At 44.3% G+C, this 24,168-nt stretch overlaps 1 protein-coding gene across 1 annotated transcript in view; it reads right to left on the bottom strand.

Moving 5' to 3' along the window:
- Nucleotides 1–24,168, bottom strand: part of LYVE1 (lymphatic vessel endothelial hyaluronan receptor 1) — a 190,394-nt gene that overhangs the window by 21,423 nt on the left and 144,803 nt on the right. The window contains exon 5 of the mRNA XM_069623655.1: nt 2,305–2,383. Within this exon, the coding sequence (XP_069479756.1) occupies nt 2,305–2,383 (79 nt within the window). The remainder of the gene's footprint in view (nt 1–2,304; nt 2,384–24,168) is intronic.

Here is a 24,168-nt window from a genome sequence, read left to right as displayed (position 1 = left end):
CTTTCGCTTGTCAGGTTGGTTTCTCGGTTCTTCTGTGGTCTCACATACGATTTCTCCATTCTTCCTTCAGTCAGTTTGCTTTGCGATAACTCAATGGAAGTGGTATCATTGTTGTTCATGGACCCACTGGCCCCCCACAACTGGTTTACGTTCATTCCACCACTTATCTCTCGCTCAAGATCAGGATGCCTTGCATCCACCTCAGTTTCTTGTATCTCCTCTCCTTTCCAATGCTGTGTGTCGGAAGCTGCACTTGGGTTTCTCTTTAGGATTGGATGCTGTGCGTCCATGTTTCCTTGCGCGTACCTCTGCAAGGAAATTCAAAACTCTTGGGTTCTGTCTCTCACAATGTCACCACCTCTACATTTTATTACGCTGCCAAGGGACTTCCCCGGCGCAATGTTAAAGTCCTTCTTCTCTGTTTGATGCATGCTCTGTGTTCTTCCAGATCTTTTCTTAATCTCAGTATAACATACGGTTTCCTTCGTAGGCACAATTAGAGTATTTGGATGACATTAACAGATTCTGGTTTGTTCTTCTTATCTTTCTTCACTGGATGTTTTTGAAGGTGGGTTAGTGGTATGTTGGTTAGGAAGGTCTTCATAAGAATGGGAGTCCTTGTCCCCAGACGCAGAGTCTCTCTCATTGAGGTCCTGCTTGCCTCTACCCCTAGGGAGAGTATTGCTGAGCGGACACACCTCCCTAGCCTCACAGGGAAAGACTCCCCCCCCCTGGGGAGAAGTGATGGAATCCCACAATTCGCCACAGTAAGCAGGTAGGTAAAATCCAGCGATATGGAAGCTTAGCCACCAGCGTGGTAATAACGTGGCAGTATTCACGTATATCGGCACATTACTGTACTGTAATACCGGTGCCTGTAATATTGGCAAAATCCCCCATGGAGTCCAATGGGACACCATGAAATGGGGGCTTACACCGTCTACCACCACTCATAATCTGTCAGAAATACCACTGTACCGAATTACTGAAACGGTAAGTCCGTTTGCTGGTATTCTGGTGGATTTACCACCACAATACCAGCAAACTCGTAATGTGGCCCAATGTGCTTGAACTCTTAGCTAAAAAACATTAATCAGCTGGAGAATCATCCAGCAAAGGCCACCTGCAATATAAGGCCAATTAAATTGCCCTATAGTAATGGACCTGGCAATGCCTGATATCTGTCTCTACCTGGAGGCAGACACAAAAAAAACAAATGCAAGGTTGGAGGTATCCTTTTCATTGGGCCTCCTTACAAGTTTGTGCTTTTTTTTTAGAGCAAAATAGATATATGGTGGGTTTGTGTTAGGTATATAGAAAGGGGGTACGATGGTAGGTGAGAAAGGTGAGAAGGATGTAGGGGTCTCCCCCCTCTTTTTCCAGTAACCCACCACCCCCAGCAAAATCGATAATAATACATTTGGTAAAATGTAATTTGGCCAAAAAATGTCAAGGAAATCTCAAAGATCAGATGGATACACAGCAGCAGTCGGTCTTCGCAAAGTTCTATGCTGAAACACAGAAGTAATCGGCACATGATAAGGCTTATACATATTCCTAAATTGGTCCTGTATGCTGCATTGCTGCATGGACCCATTAAAATACATTTGGTTCTACATCTCATAAGAGGCCATATATCCCAAATCAATGCTTGCCCTGAGTAGCCAGCCTTGGTACATTGAACACAGGGGATGGGTAAGGAGGAAGTAATTGACACTCAGGAACAACCGAAAAGTTGACCCTGATCAATACAGAGAAGTGGAGAACAAACGCGATAACATTTGTGTCCGTTTTTTCATAATTGTTCAAATGGATCGACACTTTATTCATAAGAAAATACCCATTTATTGATCCCTTGCATGCTCCATACTAAGGGACTCATCACGAGTTTGGAGGTATCCCGACGGTATTACCGCCGGATCACGGGTTTGGCAGTTGCGGTAGCTCCCCATTCCCCATTGGGTCCCTTGCACCAAATATTGGGTCCAAATGGGGCATTTTTGGCACAAGTACTGCAAGCTAATACTGGCGCCAGTAATTGCGCCGAAAATTGCAATTCTTTGGCATAATGCTGCCAGGCTCGTGAGAGGGCTAGCCCTTAAATGCGGTGGCAATACTGTTACCGCCCCATTTAAGGGCTAACGCCCAACTCATGATGAGGCCCAGACTATGTTGTCTGAAAAATGCAGCCTATTGAGCGACCACCGACATATTTGAATTACTAGCATTGTTAAGTAAGGGTGCCAAGGCTTGTAGACGCGGTATGCATAACAATTAAACAAAGAAACAAGAAAAATCCCTTACTTTCGAACATAGCAAACTGCAAGAGCGACCGCTGCCACAAAGAAGATGAGAGCCAACACGAGAAGGGCAGTGGGAAGGCCTGGAGACAAATAAACAAATAAATAGCACTTTATTGTTCTGTGTTTTCAACATTGTTTACATAGCAGGCATTTATTAAAGGCAAAAGGGATACTAAGGAAACATATTCTTTTGTTAAAAATAACAACATTGTGATTGCTGATTCACATGAACAGGGGTTTTCCTAACATGCACTACTCCCTAGATGTGCCTTGTAGATATCTCTGAGCACCCAAATGTAGATGTGTATATCTTTACTTGATTTTTGGTGACTTTTCAGGCACATGTTGGCTGCAGGACATTTTCAGGCTTCCACACATAACATATTTTTATACCGGCATGATTATATGTGCAGCCCGCCATTTACCTCCATAGAATACTCTGTGTGCATAAATGAACATTTGTATGTCAGAAATTAGCGTTGCCCATTTTCAACATTCCCTGAACACCCACATTTATGAAAGCATATCTCTACTTGCCTATCAGCGATTTCTCAGGCACATGTTGTATGCAGGACATCCATATAGTAATAGGGCCTCCATATAGTAATAGGGCCTCATTACAACTGAGGCGGAACGGGTTAACGGGCTTCGCTAAAGGAGGCGGACCCGTTAAACCCGTTCCGCCTCATTACAAGCTCCCCTTGCGGGACCCGGTAAGTAACGCCTGGTCAAACCAGGCGTCCTTTTCGGGTCCCACGAGGGGAAGAGGGAGCAAACAACGGGCTGCTCGTAATCGGCCCGTTGTTTGCTCCCTCTCCCATTCCCATTGAGCCCTATGGGGGCTCAAATGGGAAGGGGAAAGGTCCGGGCCCGGGTTCCTGGAGGGAGGAATTACCGGGCCCTCTGAACTTGGAATGGCCCAGTAATTCCCCATTCAGGGAACCCGGACCCGATTCTTGTAGGATTATATTCAAAGAAATATCACAGTGGCTGACACGTGTTTTGGTTATTCAAGAGCTATATCAAATTCTCTTGGTATGATCGCGTGACTGGGAGCAATTGGGATCATGTGTTCATGGCCGCCATTATCGTGAAATGTGCAGCCATTGATGTCCCCATTACAACCAGGTTCACCGAGCTGCAGTTGCAATACGCCTTAGCAATGGATTATCTGACTTTCTTTGTTTTTTGTGTGAATGTAATGTAATACATATTGCGAATATAATGTAATATCTCACCAGCAACTTTTAGAACAAATTATATTTTTAGTTTGACTGGTTGATAGGTACATTGAAAAGAGGAGCCACAGAACATTAGACACCTTGAAAAGAGGAGCCACAGAACACGAATAACCAGCCCCATGTGTAGAATAATTTCACTATCCCAAAAGTGAGATTAGATGGAATATGTCCTTAATTTGCGGTAAGGCAGTACTCTGTCAAGGACCATAACCAAAGGCTGATTTCCATCTTCCTCTCCAGACATGCTTTGCAAAATGCTGGCTCTACCACTGCCGGGTGTAACCTTAAATGCCAGAAGACAGAAACTGAGCCAGTTAGATAGATCAACACTACATTGGCTCTAATGTATATGTGTATACCTGTATGTGATCTATAAAGCGCAAAACCTAGCTGTGAATCAGAAGAGATCTGTACTCAGGAGATACACAGAGGGTGTTACAAGTAAGGGGGCATAGGTAACAGAGGAGTAAAGAGGGATAGTGGAGCAGAGACAGGGGGTTCTAGAGGGCGAGTATTAGGGTTGATTGGAGCAATCAGTGATAGGCAAAATGTTTTTTGAAGAGTAGGGTCTCCAGATCCTTCCTAAAGTGTAGGATGCAGGGGGTCGGTTTGATTTGCCTTGTTAACTTGTCCAGATACAAGATGCCTAGCAGGATAAGGTATGCAGTAATTCGACTCTCTCATGGCAAAGCCTTAGAAATTCGAAGGAGTAGTCCCTCCCTCTAATGGATCATCAAATCTTGCAGGAGTCATTCCAATCTCTGGAAATTGCAGGTGTAGTTCAGATAAATGGAAACACCGTAAACATTGAGGAAATAATCCCACTCTCTTGCAGAAGCAGATTCAATACATGAAGAGGGGTTAAAAATCACAAACGTAGTCCCGCCTTATGGCGGAGAAGGAGACCTGCCCTATGGAAAAGCCTCATCAATTGAAAGTGTAGTTCAAATATGTGGTAAATCCTTAAACATTTTACAAATAGTCCTACTCTCTGGCAAAGCCTCAATCATTTCCTGGGTTGTTGCACCTCTAGCGTACCATCAAATTCGATTCGATTAGTTCCACCCTATGCAATGCTCCACATACTGCATGAGTAGTTACTCCATCTGGCAAAGCCTCGATAATTGCGGGTGTTGTCCTGCTATGTAGCAACACCTTAAGTATTGTGGGATAAGTTGCGCCCTCTCTAGAAGCTACAAGAATTAATGGAATAGCTCCTCCCACTGGTGAAGCTAAAAAAGTTACTGAAGTAGTCTTGTCCTCTGGTGGAAGATCACACTTTGCAGGAGTAGTTTGGCCCTCTGGTGAAGCCACGATTATTGAAGGTGTATATTCACTCTGTGACAAAGCCTAAAAAGTTGCAAGAGTTTTTCCACCCTCTGGCGAAGCCACCAGAATTACAGGAGTATTTCCACTCTCCGGTGAAGCCATAGCATTTGCAGGAGTCACTCCTCTGTGGCAATGCTTCAACAGTTGCAGAAGCAGCCCTGCTATGCAGCAAAGCCATATACATTGCAAGAGTAGTCTTGCACTCCGGTGGAAGATAAAACATTACAGGAGTAGTTTTGCCCTCTGGGCAAGCCTTAACAATTTCATGTGTAATTCCTCTATGTGGCAAAGCTTTAAAAAATGACAAGAATAGCTCATCCACTGATGAGGCTTTCCTCACCAATTTCAAAACTAGTTCTGCTCTTTGTGAATCCTGAAAAATTGCAAAAGGAGTTCCTCTCTAAGGCAAATCCTTAACTATCGTGGGAGGAGTTCCTCTTTCTGGCAAAGTCACAGAATACTGCAGAAGTAGATCCAACCAACCGAGTAGTCTTAAAAATGACAGGAGTCGCGCATCCTCTGATAAAGCCTCATGAGTTTCAAAACTAGTTCTGCTCTTTGTGAATCCTCAATAATTGCAAAAGTAGTTCCTCTCTAAGGCAAATCCTTAACAATCATAGGAGGAGTTCCTCTCTCTGGCAAAGTCACAGAATACTGCAGAAGTAGATCCAATCAATCGAGAAGTCTTACAAATGACAGGTGTAGTCCCACATTCTGGTGACACTTCAAACATTGCATCAGTGGATCCACCCTCTGCCAAAGCCACAACAATTTCAGGAGTAATTCAGATATGTGGAAAGCCTTAACAATTTAAGCCCCACTATCTGGCTGGTATCATGGTGATTCATCCCCAACAGTTTTTTCGAAATATTTTTATCAACGAAATTATTTCGAAAATCCCCATTGAAATATATGTAGGGTGGAGTAAGGGGTTACACAGGGTTGGGAGGGGGTCGGGCCAGGTTTATAATATAGGCAGGGGGATTTGGGGGGAGAGGGCTACATCTAAAAGAAGAATTTAATTGAAAAACAAATTATTTTCAAAAAACCCATGTCTATGTATGGACATAGAACCCTGTAACGTTTCTGGAGTAGTACTGCCCTCTAGCATTGCCAAAGAAATTCAAGAGTAGTTCTGCCCTGTGCAAATCCTCAAATACTGCAGGAATAGTTCCTTCCTCTGGCTAAGCCTTAAAGATACAAAGAGTAGGACCTTCCAGAAGCACTCCATATTGCAAAAGTAGTCTCACTAGCTTGTGAATCCTCAACAATTGCAGGAGAAGTTCTGCTATGTTGAAAAGGCTTACACATGGCTGGAGAAGTGCCCTCCTGCAGAAACCTAGAACATTTCAGTACTAGTTCTGCCCTCTGCTGAAGCATGGACATTGCAGGAATAAATCCACTCTGTGGTGAGCCCATACATGTTGCAGGAGTAATACTCCCTCTGGCAAAGCGTACAGGAGTACAGGAGTAGACATGCTCCCTGTCCAAGCTTCAGAAATCACAAGGGTAGGTCTGCACCCTGGCAAAGCCTCAAATATTGCAGGCACCGTTCTGCTCATTGGTGGAAACTCAAATAGTTATCTTTAGATCCACACTCTGGTGAAGCTTTAACACTCACAGGAGTAGCTTTTCCCTATGGCAAAGTGTTAAGAAATGCAAGAATTTTCTGTTCTCCAAAATATCAGGAGTAGTCCCATCCTGTGGCAAAGTTGGAACCATTTTCCATGATTCAGCTGATCGGTGAATGTATGGGGTACTATCCAGACTCAACCTAACTATCTCTAACCCAGCTAAGCCAATAGTGAACATCATCAGTCGAGAGGGTTTGGTCATTCTTCTAATGTTCCTCCACCACCAGAGCTGCCACTTCCTTCACTGTCGGACTCCTCACCACTTTGCTTAACAGACACTCTGCTTGTCTCCATTACATGTGTACTAGGCAGCACTTTATCAGAATCTTTTCCTGCAAGATGGATTAGAGATTTCTTGCTATAGTCGTCAGGAATATGATGTGGTGTTGGTTCCTTTTAATTAATATTTGGACTCCCCAACAGTACCCTTGCCCACTTGCAAGCCATACACAACGCAGCAGCCAGACTGATCGAGCTTCATTATAAGTTTGCCGGTCCGGAAACAAGGGTGCCGGTAAGCTCACCGGCACCCTTGTTTCTGGACAGGCAAGCCACGAGTCTGCCTGCCAGAGCCGATGTGCCCAACAGGTCTGACCCTGCCGGGCATAGAGGCCACAGTAGAAAAATGCTTCACGGGAGCACCGGCACCATTAACAACGGTGCCGGTGCTCCCGTGTCCCCATTCCCATAGGACTCGAGGGGAATGGGCACTTACAATTTACCAGCGCCTGACTTTCCGGGCCACCGGTGTTGTAATCTCCTGATGGCACGGGGAAGTGAGGCCCTGGTAAATTTTTCCGAGTCCAGTGGCAACCCGCCAGTAGCAACGGCAGAATTACCGTCGGACTCGAAATGAGGCCCATCCTCCACCTACCCAAACATTCACACATCACCCCCACTTTGGCTCAGTGCCACTGGCTCCCCATCACCCCAGAGGATTGCCTTCAAAGAGCTCTGTATTTCATTGAAAGCCATCCACCTCAAAACTCCATCCTAACTTCATGACAAACTCAAACCCATCACCCACACAAACACCAGACAAGCCAGCCAACTCATTCTACACATTCTACTCTGCAAATGCACATGCACACCAAAACAAGCATTTACCCACTGGGCTCCCCGGGCATGAACACCCTACCACGTCACATACGGACTGCACCCTCCATCACCACTTTCAGAAAGAGCCTCCAAACATACCTATTTTCCCACAAATAACCCTCCCCTCCTTCACTAAGATTACTTGTCTATCCTAATCTTCCTATACTTTCCTGAAAACATTTTATAAACTCTTTTCTCAACCCCCACCTTTTCAAACTTTGAACCATGTAAGGTGCGCTCTGAGACCCTCTGGGTAGGGCCATTGTTAAACAAAAATTCAAATAAATTAAACAAATGTAATTTGCTTGACATAAGCCTCGGTGAGGCATATCCTGCAGTCTGAAAGAATAGGCCTTGGCATCACGAAAAGGTATTTCACATTGCATGCTAGCAGCTTGGGCATCGCAGGATTTCGAGAACAGGTACTTGTGTCCACAAAGACTGCACACCCAGCCAAAACTGAAAGGGATCATCACCCCTTCCCATTTAGCAAGTGTCAAGGATGTACACCTCAACCATCAACGCGGTGGTAGGATGGGAAGGGATAGGTAATGCAGGATGCTGTTAGCTGTATTTGAGTATGCTGCACAAGGGGGGGAACCTTGCCTACTCCTTCATCAAAATTACTCATCGGTGAATCCTTGCACATGGTGAACAAATCCTGCTCCGAGTTTAAGGCCTCCTCATGCTGTTCAATATCTTCCAGCTTGATTTTCAAGTTTTACTCGAGGAATGATGCCAGGGGGGAGTTGATGCCTTCCATTGCAATAATGTGTGATTCCCCTCTCAATTTTGTGAAGAGGTTTCTCGCCAGCTGTCCTGCCACTGTCTCTCAAGGCAAGTCATGTAATGTTTCTAGCTTGGAGAGTTCCATTTCTAACCACGAAAGGCTGTAGAAGAGAAATCATTGAATAGACATTGTTCAACATCTACCACTGAATGGTTGTGACATATGCAGCATCTAATGCACAGCAACAACTGTGGCAGTAGTCAGTCACTATGTCGCTCTACTCATGTAGTAATTGCCCTTTGTGCTGGATATAATTATGATTGGTCATCTCAGTGGTCTTCAGATGGCTGCATGTCAAGCTGTGACATAACTGCATTGTTCCCAAGGCATTTCAGGCAATGTGGGGCAAAATGAAAAGGGAAATGATTTTCTGCATCACACCAAGAAGGGCATATAGGGGCTCACAGTAGCTGATGAAATGTGCGACCACCAGTTAGACTACATGGGCGAAGTAAGAGACATACGAGGTCTGCCCAATTACTAGGGCTGCAACAACATTGTAGCCATAGTCAGCTGTCACAAAGCCCAGTTTTAGCTGTTGGGTAGTAAGCTATCATGACACCACCTAATCCACATTCTCTCAGAGGCCACATCAATTGCCCATTGGGGTTTGGTGTCAAACCAGTCCATGTACAATGTGGCTTACCAGGTGCTGCCCTAGCATTTCCTGACTGGTGGTAGAAGCTGGGAAGGTGACCCAGCGTGCAGCGATGACCTTGCAATTAGTTTTTGTCTACTGGCCCACATACCCATGAACATCAATCTAGAAAAGTGCCATCCTAACTGTAAATAAACTAGGTGTTCAACTATGCTGGCTGTACATTTCCCAGCAGGCATCTGCTTTTTGTATCAGCTGCCTACACCCTGGTCATTCAGCAAGTGAATATGGCATTACCTTCCCAGCTAACCTTGCAGTCAGACTGGCATTCAGCAGGTGTGCGCTTCAATGTGTTGTATGCCTCCCTTGAAGGCATGAGAGACAGTGGGCTGACACAATGGGAGGGGAGGTCTGGTGAAGTCTGTGTGCTGCGGTTGCCACTTTGGGGTAGTGATACGGTTCACGCTTGCAGTGGCAGGAGGATTGTGGGGCAACTCCCTGCGATCAGACCAAGAAAAGACAACCCACTAGGGGAAAAGGCTATGTTAACCCTTTGTTGAGAAAGACAAGAGTTTTATTTTGTATACAAAAGGAAAAGAGTGACAGGGTTTTACGAATCCACTGCCACAGAGCTCTCTGATGTCTTTTGTATGAACTTCAGGTTATGAACACATAAATCTTCACTCATGATGCACTCGATATACAGTATTAATCCCTCACCCTCATTGGATGCTGCCTATATACACATGCTAATAATTACATATGACCCATCCGCCAATTTGTTCCACTGTCTTCTTGCTTCTTTTCACCACATGTGGGTAATGTCCTCGTCCATCATGGAATGCTGCAAAGCCATTGGTTAATCTTAACTGGCACCAGCCTACCTTAGACCCTCACCACGTGACGTGCACTTGGTTGTTGATGTGAACTCAGTGGGAAATGTCGAGGTGAGCCTGGTCCTTTCAGACAAAGCAGTCCTTTTTCTCATCCCAGACACGTTGGCGCACCCACCATGCCCTCCTCACTGTATGGGCATCATTCATAGTTCTCCTTGGCCCCCTCCCCAAGTGTGGGCCTAGTGTCCCACTAATCAATCCAGCTCACAAAGGATTTAAAGCCCATTTCCCTGCACAGCTGGTAGTTCAAATAGAGTGGCCATCATTTGGGGTGTGCTAGTGTCTTAGACATCTGCCTTCGCTCTTAGGAATACAACCTTGGTCAGTGGTAGAAGTGTCCGAAAGAAGTAGTGGAACTGTGACTCTGGTGGCAGACAGAGTAGGAAAGAAGGGAGCAAGGTGCAACACATTTATCAAGGGTTGCAGTCATGCTGGTTGACAGCCAATTGAGTTGAAACATTTCACTTTACCTTTAACTGATATCGGGTGCTAAAGTGGAGCAGTGTGCTTTAACTTCTCAAAGAACAGTTCCAGAATGGTGAAAATGGTTGCAAAAAGTGGTGGAGCTCACTTAGACCACTGACCATGGTACTAGGCTGCAGCCCTTCACTTCTCTGACTTCACACATTCCTACCTAATTGGTTCAAAGGCCTAACAGGTGTGGGGGCATGTGCGTGTTCCGCCTGGGAACCGGGATGCAATAGTGAAACGAGGGATAAAGCCTTGTTGTTCTGTGTCTCGGTGAAAACACGGCCTGTGATGACTCAGGCCTATCTGTAAGCACAGTGTTGATTTGTGTTATAACTATCATGTATATATGTATACTATATCTTACATGACTCAATTTCAACACTACTGAGTAATTTTCCTGTATATGATTTCCCACTCCTGCCAAGTAGCCACACCCACAACACCCCCCCCCCCTTCTGCACTGTCTCGTGCTTATTTTCATAACATTTTTGCAATCTAAATCTTCCAGGAGGGGCGACGTTCTGAATGTGCATCCAAACAGGATCCTGAATAATACTAAGGATACGGGTGATATTGTAGCCTGAGATGGAAGGGCAGATGGAGCATGCTTTTGGAGCTGTGGGTCTTGTTGGAATAGACTGTATTCCCAACAGATGTCCATCTTTTTCATGACAAAATGTCACAGGGGACCGTTCCAAAGCAAGCCTGCTGTAAGGGGTGTAATCCCGGCTGTTGAAACAAGTGTCTTTTGCTTTCTGACATTATACTTAGAGCGCCTTGTCTGCAGGGTATAGGAAGGATAGGAAGTTGTAGAGAGCCTTAGCATAAAACAAGATGGTGAACCCCTCACTTACTTCTCTCCTATGGTTACTCTTACTCTGCCCCTTCCCATGTTTGCTGTCTTCAAAGGGGCACCGGTGGACAGCACTCTGGTGCAAGTGTGCTTTATTTTGTCAGTGCTGCTTTTGAAGCACCAATTGCCAGGAGTTCTCCTGTAGCTTGGGTGGAAGGCGTTGCCCTTCATCCAGGAGGATCGAAAAGGCACCTTGCTGGCCTCTGTCCCACATGCCAGATGTGGAGACATCCAGCCCAGAAAGCTAATACAAATGGACCTGTCATAGCTGAACCCTGCTCACCAAGCTCATGCTAGTATGATATCAAATTCTGTGGCTGTATTACTGCATGACTCTTGTAGCCACCCTGCCACATCCAGGCATGGCTTATTTTTACAGTTTAATATGCCACCATGCTGACTAGGTGACACAATTATTATAATATGGGTCAGACGTGCAGACAAATAAAAGGCCACCTCTGCCTCCTCTAACTTTGTGTTCCAGCCGGTGTCAGAAATGCACATTGGACCTTCAAACTTGCCATTACAGGACTGGTGAACAGAGTGTCATGAGACTGCCTCAGCAAAGGCACATGAGGGCACAATAATTTTGTCATTGATTATTAATGCAAGGGGGTCTGATTATCAGACCTACCTTTCATAAAGAGAATGAACTGTATCATTTAAATGAATAAAATCAGAAAAGCTAGGGTTTTTACTCTCTCATAGATAGCAGTACATTATGGGCAGAAATACCTATTTGTTATGACTATTATGGTTGTTTAAGAATCGACAACAAATTTGTTCCAAAATACTCTGGAAAAGAAGCAAAGACCACCTACCTGGGATCTTGCAGGATGAACAGGTACCCGAAGAACCCCTGGTGTTTCTACGAATAGGTGTGATCCTTTGAAGAATAAGAGAAATTCTCCTGAGGATTTCTCAAAGGACCTGCAAGAGCTTGTCCTCAGTGAAACCCTGAGGGAAACCCTCGTGGGGAATAAAACCCTTGAAGAGCTGCTGGGGTACGTTGTTTCCCTGTGAAGACCAGGCGAGGAAAGTTGATCTGGGTATTCTTCTGGCTGATTTCCTGCTGATTTAGGCGAGTTGTTTTAGTTACTGGGCTACATGTAGTAAGTAAAAGAAACACAGTTAATCCTGATAGTCTGGTGAAAAAAGGAATACCTATAGAAAGGTTTTAGAAGCTTACCATGCGTCTAACAGGAAGAGTGCGGAGAGGTAAAGGATCTCCGTTGGAAAGTAAAAGGTAAGTGATTCTATAATGGTAGAAAGAGAGAACCCATAAGATTAGGATAAATGAATATAGTCCTGAAATAGCGGGATGGATAAGGAGGTAACCCTACCCTTTCTCTTTCAAGTCTTTTTTGAGCCAGCCTGAGTAGAAAAGAAGCGTCCAAAGAATTCCAACAGGATATCGCTAGAAAGGAAGGATGAAGAATGAAGATCCGAAGTCTGATCACCGAAAACAAGATGGACCACAGATTGTACCTAGGAACTCACTAGAAGGAGGTATGAAGAGGATTCCGGTTCTAAGCGTGCTTAGATGAAAATCCGATCCCGGAAATGAAAAAGAAGGGTTCCGTAATACCTTGAAGCGTGTGCCGGCTCCTGTGAGAGTAGCAACGCCTCTTCCTTCTGAAGTTGCTGGGTTATAAGGAGGTAAACAGGAAGTTAAGGTGGAAGATTGAGAGGCTTCCTGGGAGAGAACAACTAGCCTGTGCTGTGCGTTTGCGATGGTTACCGCTGCGGCGGCCATCTTGGAATTGGTTTCCTCAGGATCACGGAGTGGGCGATTTCTGGCTACAGAATCGGCGGCCATGTTGGATGTCGGGTGGAGGATGAGAAACACATTTGGAATCATCACAGTATGCCCCTTTTTAGACCTGCTTCCTCCCGGTTTAGACGGGTGTTTGAGGTGAAATTTCTTAACGAGGCGAGGAGCATGAATTGCAGCTTCAGGTTCCCATGTGCGGTCGGCAGGAGAATATCCCTTCCAGTCCACAAGGTACTGTAGCCGACCCCGATGATATCTGGAGTCACAAATTTCTTTAACTTCATATTCTGGTCCGGTTTTACACATTTCTGGGGGAGGGCGAACCGAGACCACAGGATGAAAAGTACTTCGATTGTCAGGTTTTAATTGTGAGACGTGAAAGACCGGATGAATCCGGAACCAGGAGACCGGAAGTCGGAGTTTAAAGGCAGCTGTACCAATAGTTGAAATGACCCGAAATGGACCAAAGAATCGTGGAGAGAGTTTGGATGGTACTAGATGGCGAGGAAGGAACCTAGAGGATAGCCATACCCAATCTCCTTTTTTAATCACTGGAGCTGGGGTTCTGTGTCGATCTGCAAAATACTTTCTTTTGTTTTGAGAATTTTGTAGTGCTGTCAAGGCTGAACTATGCCCGTGACGTATCTGAAGCATTAGAGAGTCCACATCTGGGAATTTGGTTTCAGATTTCTTCATAGTGGGGAAAGATGTGGGGTTGAATCCATAAGTACAATTAAAAGGAGTTGTTTTAATGGCAGAATGGTATGAGTTATTATATGTGAACTCGGCCATGGGTAGAAGTTCTTTCCAGTTGTCTTGAGCTGCTGATACATAACTTCGGAGATATCCTTCCAGTGTTTGATTAAGTCTCTCGGTCTGGCCATTGGATTGGGGGTGATAGCCGGAACTGAGAGCCCGAGAAATACCAAGATGGGAACAGATAAGCTTCCAATATCGTGAGGTATACTGTGACCCTCTGTCAGAGATGATAGTTTCGGGTAAACCATGTAACGTGAAGATGTTACTGATAAAGATGCGAGCCATCCGTGCTGCCGATGGTAATCCTACAAGTGGAGTGAAGTGAGCCATCTTAGTCAGGGTATCGATGGTTACCATTATAGTGGAGCAACCCCCGGAAGGTGGGAGGTCAACGATAAAATCCGTTGATATTATCTGCCAAGGGCGAGAGGGTAATGGCATCTTTACCAATTCTCCAAGAGGTGCTTTTCGAGGAACCTTGGTTTGTAAGCAGACAGGGCAGGATCCAACATATTCTTTGACATCCTTCCGAAATGTCGGCCACCAGAAATAACGTGACATCAATTCCAGAGTTGATAGGAACCCACGGTGTCCCGCTGTCAATGAAGAGTGACACATGTCCAAGACTTCTTTTTGGAGGGGTCGAGTGGGGATGAAAGCTTTATTTCCATGAAAATAGCAATCATCAACCTTGGTCAAGGTCATTCTATTGGCACGTGATAATTGGTCCTTGGTAATGTGTCTAGATTGAATCTTGAGTCGTGACAAAAAATCTGATGTGGTTTGTAGCCCTGAAGCCGTAAGGGGAAAGATGGGTTCTGCTTTAAATGGTTCGTTGGGAAGGTGTTCCTTGCGTGAAAGAGCATCAGCTTTTGAATTGTCCCTTCCAGGGATAAATGAAAAAGTAATTCTGTATGGAGAAAAGAAATGAGCCCAACGAGCCTGGCGGCTATTGCAGGTTTGTGCATATTGAAGGATCCGAAGGTTATGATGATCCGTCCTGACTTCAACTGGATGTTTGGCCCCTAAGAGTAAATGGCGCCATTCTTCAAAGGCTCGCTTGATGGCAAGGAGTTCTTTTTCCAGAACTGTATAGTTCAGTTCAGCAGGGGCAAGTGTCTTGGATAAATACGCTACAGGGCGTTCTTGATTAGAATTATCAAGTTGAAGCAGAACAGCACCTAGGGCGTACTGAGAGGCATCAGTTTCAACAATGAACCTGCGGGATTGATCCGGTGTCAACAGGATAGGGGCTGAAGTAAACAACTCCTTAAGTTTGTTGAATGCTTGATCTGTAGTAGGGGACCATGAAAACTTTATTCCCTTTTTGAGCAGATTTGTCAAAGGTTGGGTGAGCCTTGAAAATTCGGGAATAAACCTTCGATAAAAATTTGCGAATCCAACAAAGCGTTGGATGTCTTTGCCGGAAGAGGGAGTGGGCCAGTTTTGAACTGCAGAAACCTTTTCAGGGTCCATTTCCATTCCTCTGGCCGAAAGAACATATCCTAGGTAGGTAACCTGAGTTTGATGGAAGGAGCATTTCTCTATCTTGCAATACAAATGATTTTGTTGGAGCCGCCGTAACACCTCTTCAACATGTTTCTGATGTTCTTGGACATTGAAAGAGAATATCAAGATATCATCTAGATAGACGACCATATTGTGGAGTAACAGGTCTGCAAAGATATGATCCATAAACCTCTGGAAAATAGCCGGGGCGTTGGACAAACCAAAAGGCATTACTCTGTATTGAAAATGTCCAAACGGAGTTCGAAATGCCGTCTTCCATTCGTCACCCGGTTTTATCCGGATGAGATGATATGCACCCTTGAGATCTAATTTGGTATAGATGTTGGCCCCTTTGACTGCTTCAAGGATGTCGGGTATTAATGGCATAGGGTATTTATCTGGAACTGTGATTTTGTTCAGTCCACGGAAATCTATGCACGGACGGAGTTCCTTGGAGTTTCTTTTAGAAACGAAAAACAGAGAGGCAGCAGCAGGTGAAGTGGATTCGGTAATCAGTCCATTTTTTAGATGGGTTCTGAGATATTCACGAAGAACCTCCTTTTCGTTCTCAGACAAGATGTACATTCGTCCAAAAGGTAATGGCTGGTCAGGAACCAGCTCAATTGAACAGTCATCCCTACGGTGAGGGGGTAGTTGAGTGTATTCTGAGACAGAGAAAACTTCCTGGAATTTATGATAACATTCTGGAAGACCAGAAACCTGGTTAAGAGAGGTTACCCATTGGTTGTTCAAGGGTACTGGAGCCGAATCAACCCTCACCGTTTGCTGATTCTTGACACAATGGGTGATACAGTATTCAGATCCCAGAAAGAAAGATCCAGCTGTCCAGTTAATAAACGGGTTATGTTTCTTTAACCACGGTAATCCTAGAATTACCGGATGATGGGCTGTTCGAATAATGTCCAATGTAAGAATCTCTTGATGAGTTGAGATGATCATCATGAAGGGGTTGGTATGATCCTTGATGGGCCCGGAAATCAAGGGACTACCATCCACACTTTCCACTGGAATGGGCTCTACCTTTGAGGACCTAGGAATACCGTGTGAAATGGCCCATTGATCATCAATAAAATTTCCGGCTGCTCCACTGTCCACTAGAGCTGGTATGTTTTGAAGCAGACGATTACCAAAAGAGAAGGATACCATGAGTACCACCATCTGAGAATTACTCTGACTGGTACAGAAGGATGAGAAGGATGTTGGAGAGGAACCTTGTTTACATGCTGGTTCCCGTACCGTGGTTCCTCTTACGGCCGGGAGCTGGCGTTTCCCGAACGCCTAGGTGGTGTAATTGGGCAATCCTGTACCATGTGGTTATTCGAACCGCAGTACATACATAAACCCAAGGTCCTCCTACGGTTTCTTTCTTCGGGAGTCAAAGGACCTCGAGCTGTTGTACCCAATTGCATAGGTTCATCGTTAGACTGTGAACGGGAAGAAGGAGCGAACGTAATTCGTGTATTCCTTCCCTTCTTTCTCTCTAGTACTCTTTCCTTCATGCGGTAATCAATTTGCATTACCAATGCAATGAATTCAGATAGTGTAGTGGGGCGTGGGACCCGAGACACCTCGTCTTTGAGGTCTTCAGATAATCCCCTTCTGAAGAGTGTGACTTGAGCGTCATCTGACCATGTGGTTTCACTTGCCATCTGCTTGAATTTGGTTATATAAGCCAAAATGTCTAAACTTCCTTGTTTTAGATCTAGGAGGTGTTCCTGTGAAGCCACACGAATCTCTTGACGGCCAAACATGGTACGGATGCTATTGCAAAATGCAGTATGAGAATCTAAAATGGGATTATTGTTAGTGATTAATGGTGTGGCCCAAGCCAGTGCTGGTCCAGTCATTTGTGCGACCATATATCCCACACGATCTCTATCGGTATGAAAATACGCTGCTTTAAAGGCAAATTGCACAGTACAGGAGTCTAAGAACTCCTTAACCTTATGCGGGTTACCATCAAACTGTCCTCCAGGTAAGGGTCCTGGAGGAACTTCTGAGCAGTGTGGGGTACGAGGGGCTGCAGCCTGTTGGGCCGTTTGCTGTTGGAGTTGTCTTAAGGAATTATTCTCATGTTTTAACTGCTGTACTTCAGTAGTTAAGGATTGAACGGCAGCAATCAGCTGTTGGATTTGCTGTTGCTGTTGCTGCTGTTGTGAATCCATGATTTGTGATTCTTATGCCTCTTGCCCAGCGTAAAAGGAACAAATGTACACTCTGGCGTTGCTAACTGTTATGACTATTATGGTTGTTTAAGAATCGACAACAAATTTGTTCCAAAATACTCTGGAAAAGAAGCAAAGACCACCTACCTGGGATCTTGCAGGATGAACAGGTACCCGAAGAACCCCTGGTGTTTCTACGAATAGGTGTGATCCTTTGAAGAATAAGAGAAATTCTCCTGAGGATTTCTCAAAGGACCTGCAAGAGCTTGTCCTCAGTGAAACCCTGAGGGAAACCCTCGTGGGGAATAAAACCCTTGAAGAGCTGCTGGGGTACGTTGTTTCCCTGTGAAGACCAGGCGAGGAAAGTTGATCTGGGTATTCTTCTGGCTGATTTCCTGCTGATTTAGGCGAGTTGTTTTAGTTACTGGGCTACATGTAGTAAGTAAAAGAAACACAGTTAATCCTGATAGTCTGGTGAAAAAAGGAATACCTATAGAAAGGTTTTAGAAGCTTACCATGCGTCTAACAGGAAGAGTGCGGAGAGGTAAAGGATCTCCGTTGGAAAGTAAAAGGTAAGTGATTCTATAATGGTAGAAAGAGAGAACCCATAAGATTAGGATAAATGAATATAGTCCTGAAATAGCGGGATGGATAAGGAGGTAACCCTACCCTTTCTCTTTCAAGTCTTTTTTGAGCCAGCCTGAGTAGAAAAGAAGCGTCCAAAGAATTCCAACAGGATATCGCTAGAAAGGAAGGATGAAGAATGAAGATCCGAAGTCTGATCACCGAAAACAAGATGGACCACAGATTGTACCTAGGAACTCACTAGAAGGAGGTATGAAGAGGATTCCGGTTCTAAGCGTGCTTAGATGAAAATCCGATCCCGGAAATGAAAAAGAAGGGTTCCGTAATACCTTGAAGCGTGTGCCGGCTCCTGTGAGAGTAGCAACGCCTCTTCCTTCTGAAGTTGCTGGGTTATAAGGAGGTAAACAGGAAGTTAAGGTGGAAGATTGAGAGGCTTCCTGGGAGAGAACAACTAGCCTGTGCTGTGCGTTTGCGATGGTTACCGCTGCGGCGGCCATCTTGGAATTGGTTTCCTCAGGATCACGGAGTGGGCGATTTCTGGCTACAGAATCGGCGGCCATGTTGGATGTCGGGTGGAGGATGAGAAACACATTTGGAATCATCACACTATTCAACTTGAGAAAATTGTCCTGGGAGAAGCCAAGGTCTAGGAGGGACTAGCTGTAACTTCTGAGCTACACCAGGGTCTAGGAGGGACCTTTTGCGAACTTTAAAGAAGCCCTTGAAAAAGCAGCCTGATAGAAGACACCACTGAATCTGATGCATGGGAGTGGTCTTACAGGAGATGGTAGAAAGCTGACAGACTAAGGGGTAAATGGAGTGTGACTAACCCCACAAAGAGCCATCCCAGAAGGTATTGTATAGATTATTGTTTTGTTACAGAAGGGATGGACTCTGAAGAATAGGTTTAAAGTATTTTCCATTAGCCAAACCCTAAGAGATGTTCTTTATAGCCTAGATTAGCCTGGAGACTAAGGACTTGTGAAGATTAGGGCTTGAAGATTTGTGTTGGCCTCCTCTTTTGGTCATGTTTTCAAAAAATAGGGTGTTTCAGGAGAAGAACAAGAACTTATTAGACTGGGTTTGAACATTATTGTTTGGAGCACACAAGAGTGTTGGACATCTTGAAGAAACCCCTCTTTGTGTTGACCTATCCTGACGACTGCCTGTTTACATCTATCCTTATTTAGTTTTAGGATTTACCCTAGTTCCTGCAAGTCTTTATGCAAACCTTTACTTAGAAATGTATAACCAAATAATGAGGTGAATGACAATAATGTATGTGTTCCATTGTTCATTGCCTGGCCCGGACACCAGTGCCCCATATGCCAAAAGACCTCCGGAATAGATGTAAGGAATACCTCATAGATAGATGAATGTTCTGGTACCCATAAGCCCCCCCCCCCACCCAGAGCAGAGACTCAATACATCTTAGCTATCATAGAATATGCAACTCAATACCAAAAACATTCCCCATGAGATCTAATACTGTCAATAGAATCTGCAGTTCCTACTTCGTATGAGTAGGTTTTCCCAAAGATATGATCACTGATCAAGGCACCACCTTTCACAGATCATGGCAGACCATAAGAATACCACAAACAAATCTATACACTGCACACCTCCATTTATCCCTGCCCACTAACGAATGGGCTGGTTGAGCACTCCAATTAGGTTTTACAGAAATTCCACTGGAAGTTGGCCAGTGAAGTTGCATGAAACTGGGACGATCTCCAACCAAAGGCCTTGTTTGTAGCCCGGACCAAACCCCAGGCATATACTGGATATTCACCCATAGAACTTGTATATGGAAGTAGGCCCTGAGAGATATTGGATATCTGGAAGGAGGGCTTTGGAGGAAGTTCAAAAGAGTCTGTATTATCAGGAAAGGGATGGAGAATGTTTGCAGGGGCCAACCTGGTATTGGTGCTGCTCCCTAGTTCTACAAATAAGTTAACAGCACAATAGCATGCACTATACAGGTGATATAACTCCTTAGTGACCATACATTTTATATACAAGATGACAGGAGGAAAACCACCCGAGTCGGCCATATCAATTGGTTGAAAGCATGGAGGAAGATGGATGATTGGACACTGATGGCCCACCTACTGACAGACGAGCAACAACAATCAAGGTCAGAACAGGAAGGGCTCATTCTGGACAATCTGTCGGCTCAGCGAACTCAGGACTTAGAAGACTTCCTCCACTGCTTTTTCCTGACATCTTCATCAAGACTCAGGATGATCATAGGTGTTAGAGCACTGGATCGGGACACCACGTGATAGGGCTATTCACCTTCAAACCTATCAACTACCTGAGACCAGATAACAAACGATGGAGGTAGCAGACCAAATGATGCTGACTTGGGAGTCATTGTTGCTTCATGAAGCTTTGGGCCTCTCCATAATCTTATTTCCAAAACCAGACATGATCTGGAGATACTGTATATACTTCTGAGAAAGTCAATGAAATCACCCCCTTTGATGCAGATCCAATGCCTTGAATTGATGAGCTAACCAAAAGGATTCAACTATCCAAGATCATGTTTGCACTTAACTTGATCAAGGTGTATTTGAAGATACCACTGGTGCCCAAGGATTGGGAGAAACTGTTTTCATGATACCAACAGGACTGTACCAATTTACAGCATTGACCTTTGACCTACATGGGGAACCAGCCACCTTCCAGAGACTGATGAACCATATTTACAACCCCACCAGGGTTCATGGCTGCATATTTCAACAACATTGTTGTTCATAGGAAAAGCTGGGAGGATTCACTGCCAATCAAGTGAAATGCCACATGGTGTGAGGGGTCAGAAATGCGAGATGGACATAAAGGTAAAATTTCAATCTCAAAGTTTGCCATTTATTCAAAGTAAAATGGGTTCTGATAAATGCCTCACTTTCCCATACCTAACAGAGAGATCCCTACCCAGCAAACTAAAACTAAAGATAACTGACCTAATATCCAAAATCCTTCTGGCCCTCATACTAATACATACAAACAAATTATACAAGGAAAATCTGGCTGATTTTTGGTTTCAATAAGAAAAGACAGTTTTTGCAATTCAAACTCAAATATGTTTCAAGCTCTCCTTGTGACCAGGGTTGTATTCCCTTCACCTGGATCAATTCAGGAATACTCAAATTATAGTTCAGTTCAGAGAAATAGGAAAGTCTTTCCCAATCACAAAGTCTTTCTTGAAGAATCGTGAAGAAATAACAAGTGCTCTTTTTCCACAACTGGCTAATAGTTCAACCAACACAATGGGCCTCATTCTGAGTGTGTCGGTCCGGAAAGAAAGGTGCCGGGTGCACCGGACCGATACCCTTTTCGAACAACCACACTCCAACTCTGCCTTCCTGGGCCATTGCATCAGACCTGCCGGGCGCAACGGCCCCGGTAGGCAGAGTTGTCACAGAAGCACTGGTACCATTAGCAACAGTGCTGGGGCTTCTGTGTCCTATGGACTCCATGGGAATGGGGACTTACACTTTCCCGTCGCCTGATATCCCGTGCCGCCAGGACTGGTAATGTCCTGTGGCACCGGGATATCAGGCGGCGGAAACAGGGTTATGGGTACAGCGGCAACAAGGCGGTAGTACTGGCGGGTAGACGCCGAACTCGTAATGAGGCCCAATGTCTTCAATGCCACTTTTCTAGGACGCTTGACTTTCTTCCAACAGATAAGTTCAAAGATGTTTGACTTTTTCTCGGATGCTTGGCTTTCTCTCAACACACAAATTCAAAGATGTTCTACTTCAGTGCAATCGCTCTGTTATCATAGAAAATCTCTTGTCAAAATATCATTCGTTTGTCAGGATAGCAAACCACAACTTGTTCCATTGATGATATGATTTGGTTAACATTGAATAAAGCATAGAAGTTATTTTCATTCAGCAATGGTTCTTTGCACCACAATTCGTTCTGTCACAAGTTTATCAAGTTACCAACTTCTTTCCCAGTCCTCTCGCCTGCCAGGAAGAAAACTCCTACCACTAACTTCCAACTCGTTGGTTTGAGTATAGTATTCTCCACACTTGTTATTTTACGGGGTTCCACACTTTCTTCACTGTTAGTAATGTGAGATATAAGCTTCTCCAGAACTATATCTCTTAGAAGAGAATGTATGCGTTGGTTGTGTTGTTAAGCGTCCCTCACACCCTCTTGGCTGCGGGCAGTGCTGGATATGAACTTTTTCCATAGGCTGTCAGGATTTACCAGACCTGTAGCCTCTTGACGATAAAGAATGGTGATTAGAAACTCCCCCCACTGGAACTTGCCTCAAAGTCTCTTGACAGCCTCTTGGCTGCAGGCAACCCTTGTTGCAACCTTTCCCTTCTTGCTGTTTGCACAAAGTCATATAGTAGCCTTTTAGCTGTTGGCAATACTGGTTCCAACCTTTCCCAATTAGCACCAGGACACCGCCCAACTCATGATAGAGCCTTTAATGGCTAAGCCCTCCAGTTCTAGGGTTGCATAGTTTTCTTCTATGGGAAATAACTTTGGACTGATATAGAGGATGGGATGTTCTATAACATCATGACATTGGGAGAGTACTGCCTCTAAACCAATATGGGATGCATCAGTTTGTAAGATAAACTCTCTGTTGAAGTTTGCCACCTTCAAAACAGGTTCATTACATAAAATACTTTTTAATTTATTAAAAATTAATTTGATCTTCTGGATTCCATTTGGGTTTCTGAGGTTCTACATTTCTGAGCGTATCCGTTAAAGGAGAAGTAATGGCTGCAAAGTTAGGAATTAAATGTCTGTAGTAAACAACCAAACCCCAAAAGGCCCTGAGTTCTTTCTTGGTTTTAGGAGCCTGAGTTCCTTCAGTGGCACTAACTTTCTCAGTTTGGGGTTGTACCAAACCAGTTCCCACAAAGAAACCCAAATATTTCACTACAGATCTAGCTAGATGGCATTTCTTTGGATTGGCAGTGAGTTCAGTTTTCCTCCGAGCCCTAGTTACCATATATACAAATGGGACATATGTTCTTTCCATGATCTGCTGTGGATAATGATGTCGTCAATATAGGCTCCACAAAAGGAAGCATACCACCTAAGGATTTCATCCATCAACATTTGAAAGGTGGCAGGGCTCTATGTAATCAAAGGGTAGAACCTTGAATTGGAATAAACCCATTGGGGTGGAAAATGGTGTCTTTGGTTTATCAGCCTGGTTGACTGGAACTTGCAATACCCTTTTGTCAAATCTTTGGTAGTGAGGTATACTGCACCCCAAATCTATCAATAAGATCCTCTATTCTAGGCATTGGGTAGCTATCAAATTGTGACACGTCATTAACCTTGGTAAAGTCAATGCAACATCTCCAGGTTTTATTAGGCTTAGCAACCAGCACAATAGGAGAAGAACAAGGACTTTGGGATGGCTCTGTAATATCAGCTTTTAACATAGCTTCCACTTCCTCCTGATCTGCCTTTTTCATGCGTTTAGGGATTTTATAAGGTTTCAAATGTATAAACGTCCCTGGGTGGGGGTGGGGGTGTATGAATATAATGATGTACTCCTTAACTCTCCCTGACTCAGTTTTGAACATGTCAGGGAATTGTTGTAGGAGATCCAGTAGATCTTGATTTTGGTCTTGAGCTAGATCTTGAGGTGTTAGGGTATTGGTATGATTTTCATCATTTTACAAAATGGATAAGATAACTGAAGTGTTTTGAGTAGGGTTTTCTTTCCACTCTTTTAAAGGGTTAACATGATAGATGTGAGTTTTAATTTTTGTTTTTATTGCACAATTAGTTTAATTCAAAAAACGTTTAGCAAGAAGCAAGAAAGGAAAAAGTCTCTGGTTAGTGTGCAGGGTTATCTGAAATCAAAAAAGGATTAAGTCCAAAGGGAATGAGGAGCTCCTTATTTTCATTAATATGAAACCAGGAGCCCTTACTGATCCAAACATTCTTTTATAAAGTTTACTGCTGCAATTGTGAGGCCGACCTTTTTGCCTATCAATACTATAGCCCACCATTCGTCTGCTGACAGTGACGCAGTGGTCTCTACAAATCGAGCAAAGTATTTGGACCTTAGTTCAGTTAAGGGGGGGCATTAGGTGAGGAGAACCTGCATGCACATTGCTGAATGTTACCCCCTTTCCTTACCAAAATA

This window comes from Ambystoma mexicanum, chromosome 11, assembly GCF_040938575.1.
Source record: "Ambystoma mexicanum isolate Mex_15411 chromosome 11, UKY_AmexF1_1, whole genome shotgun sequence".
Taxonomy (NCBI): domain Eukaryota; kingdom Metazoa; phylum Chordata; class Amphibia; order Caudata; family Ambystomatidae; genus Ambystoma; species Ambystoma mexicanum.
This window is presented reverse-complemented; position numbering and strand designations above follow the sequence as displayed.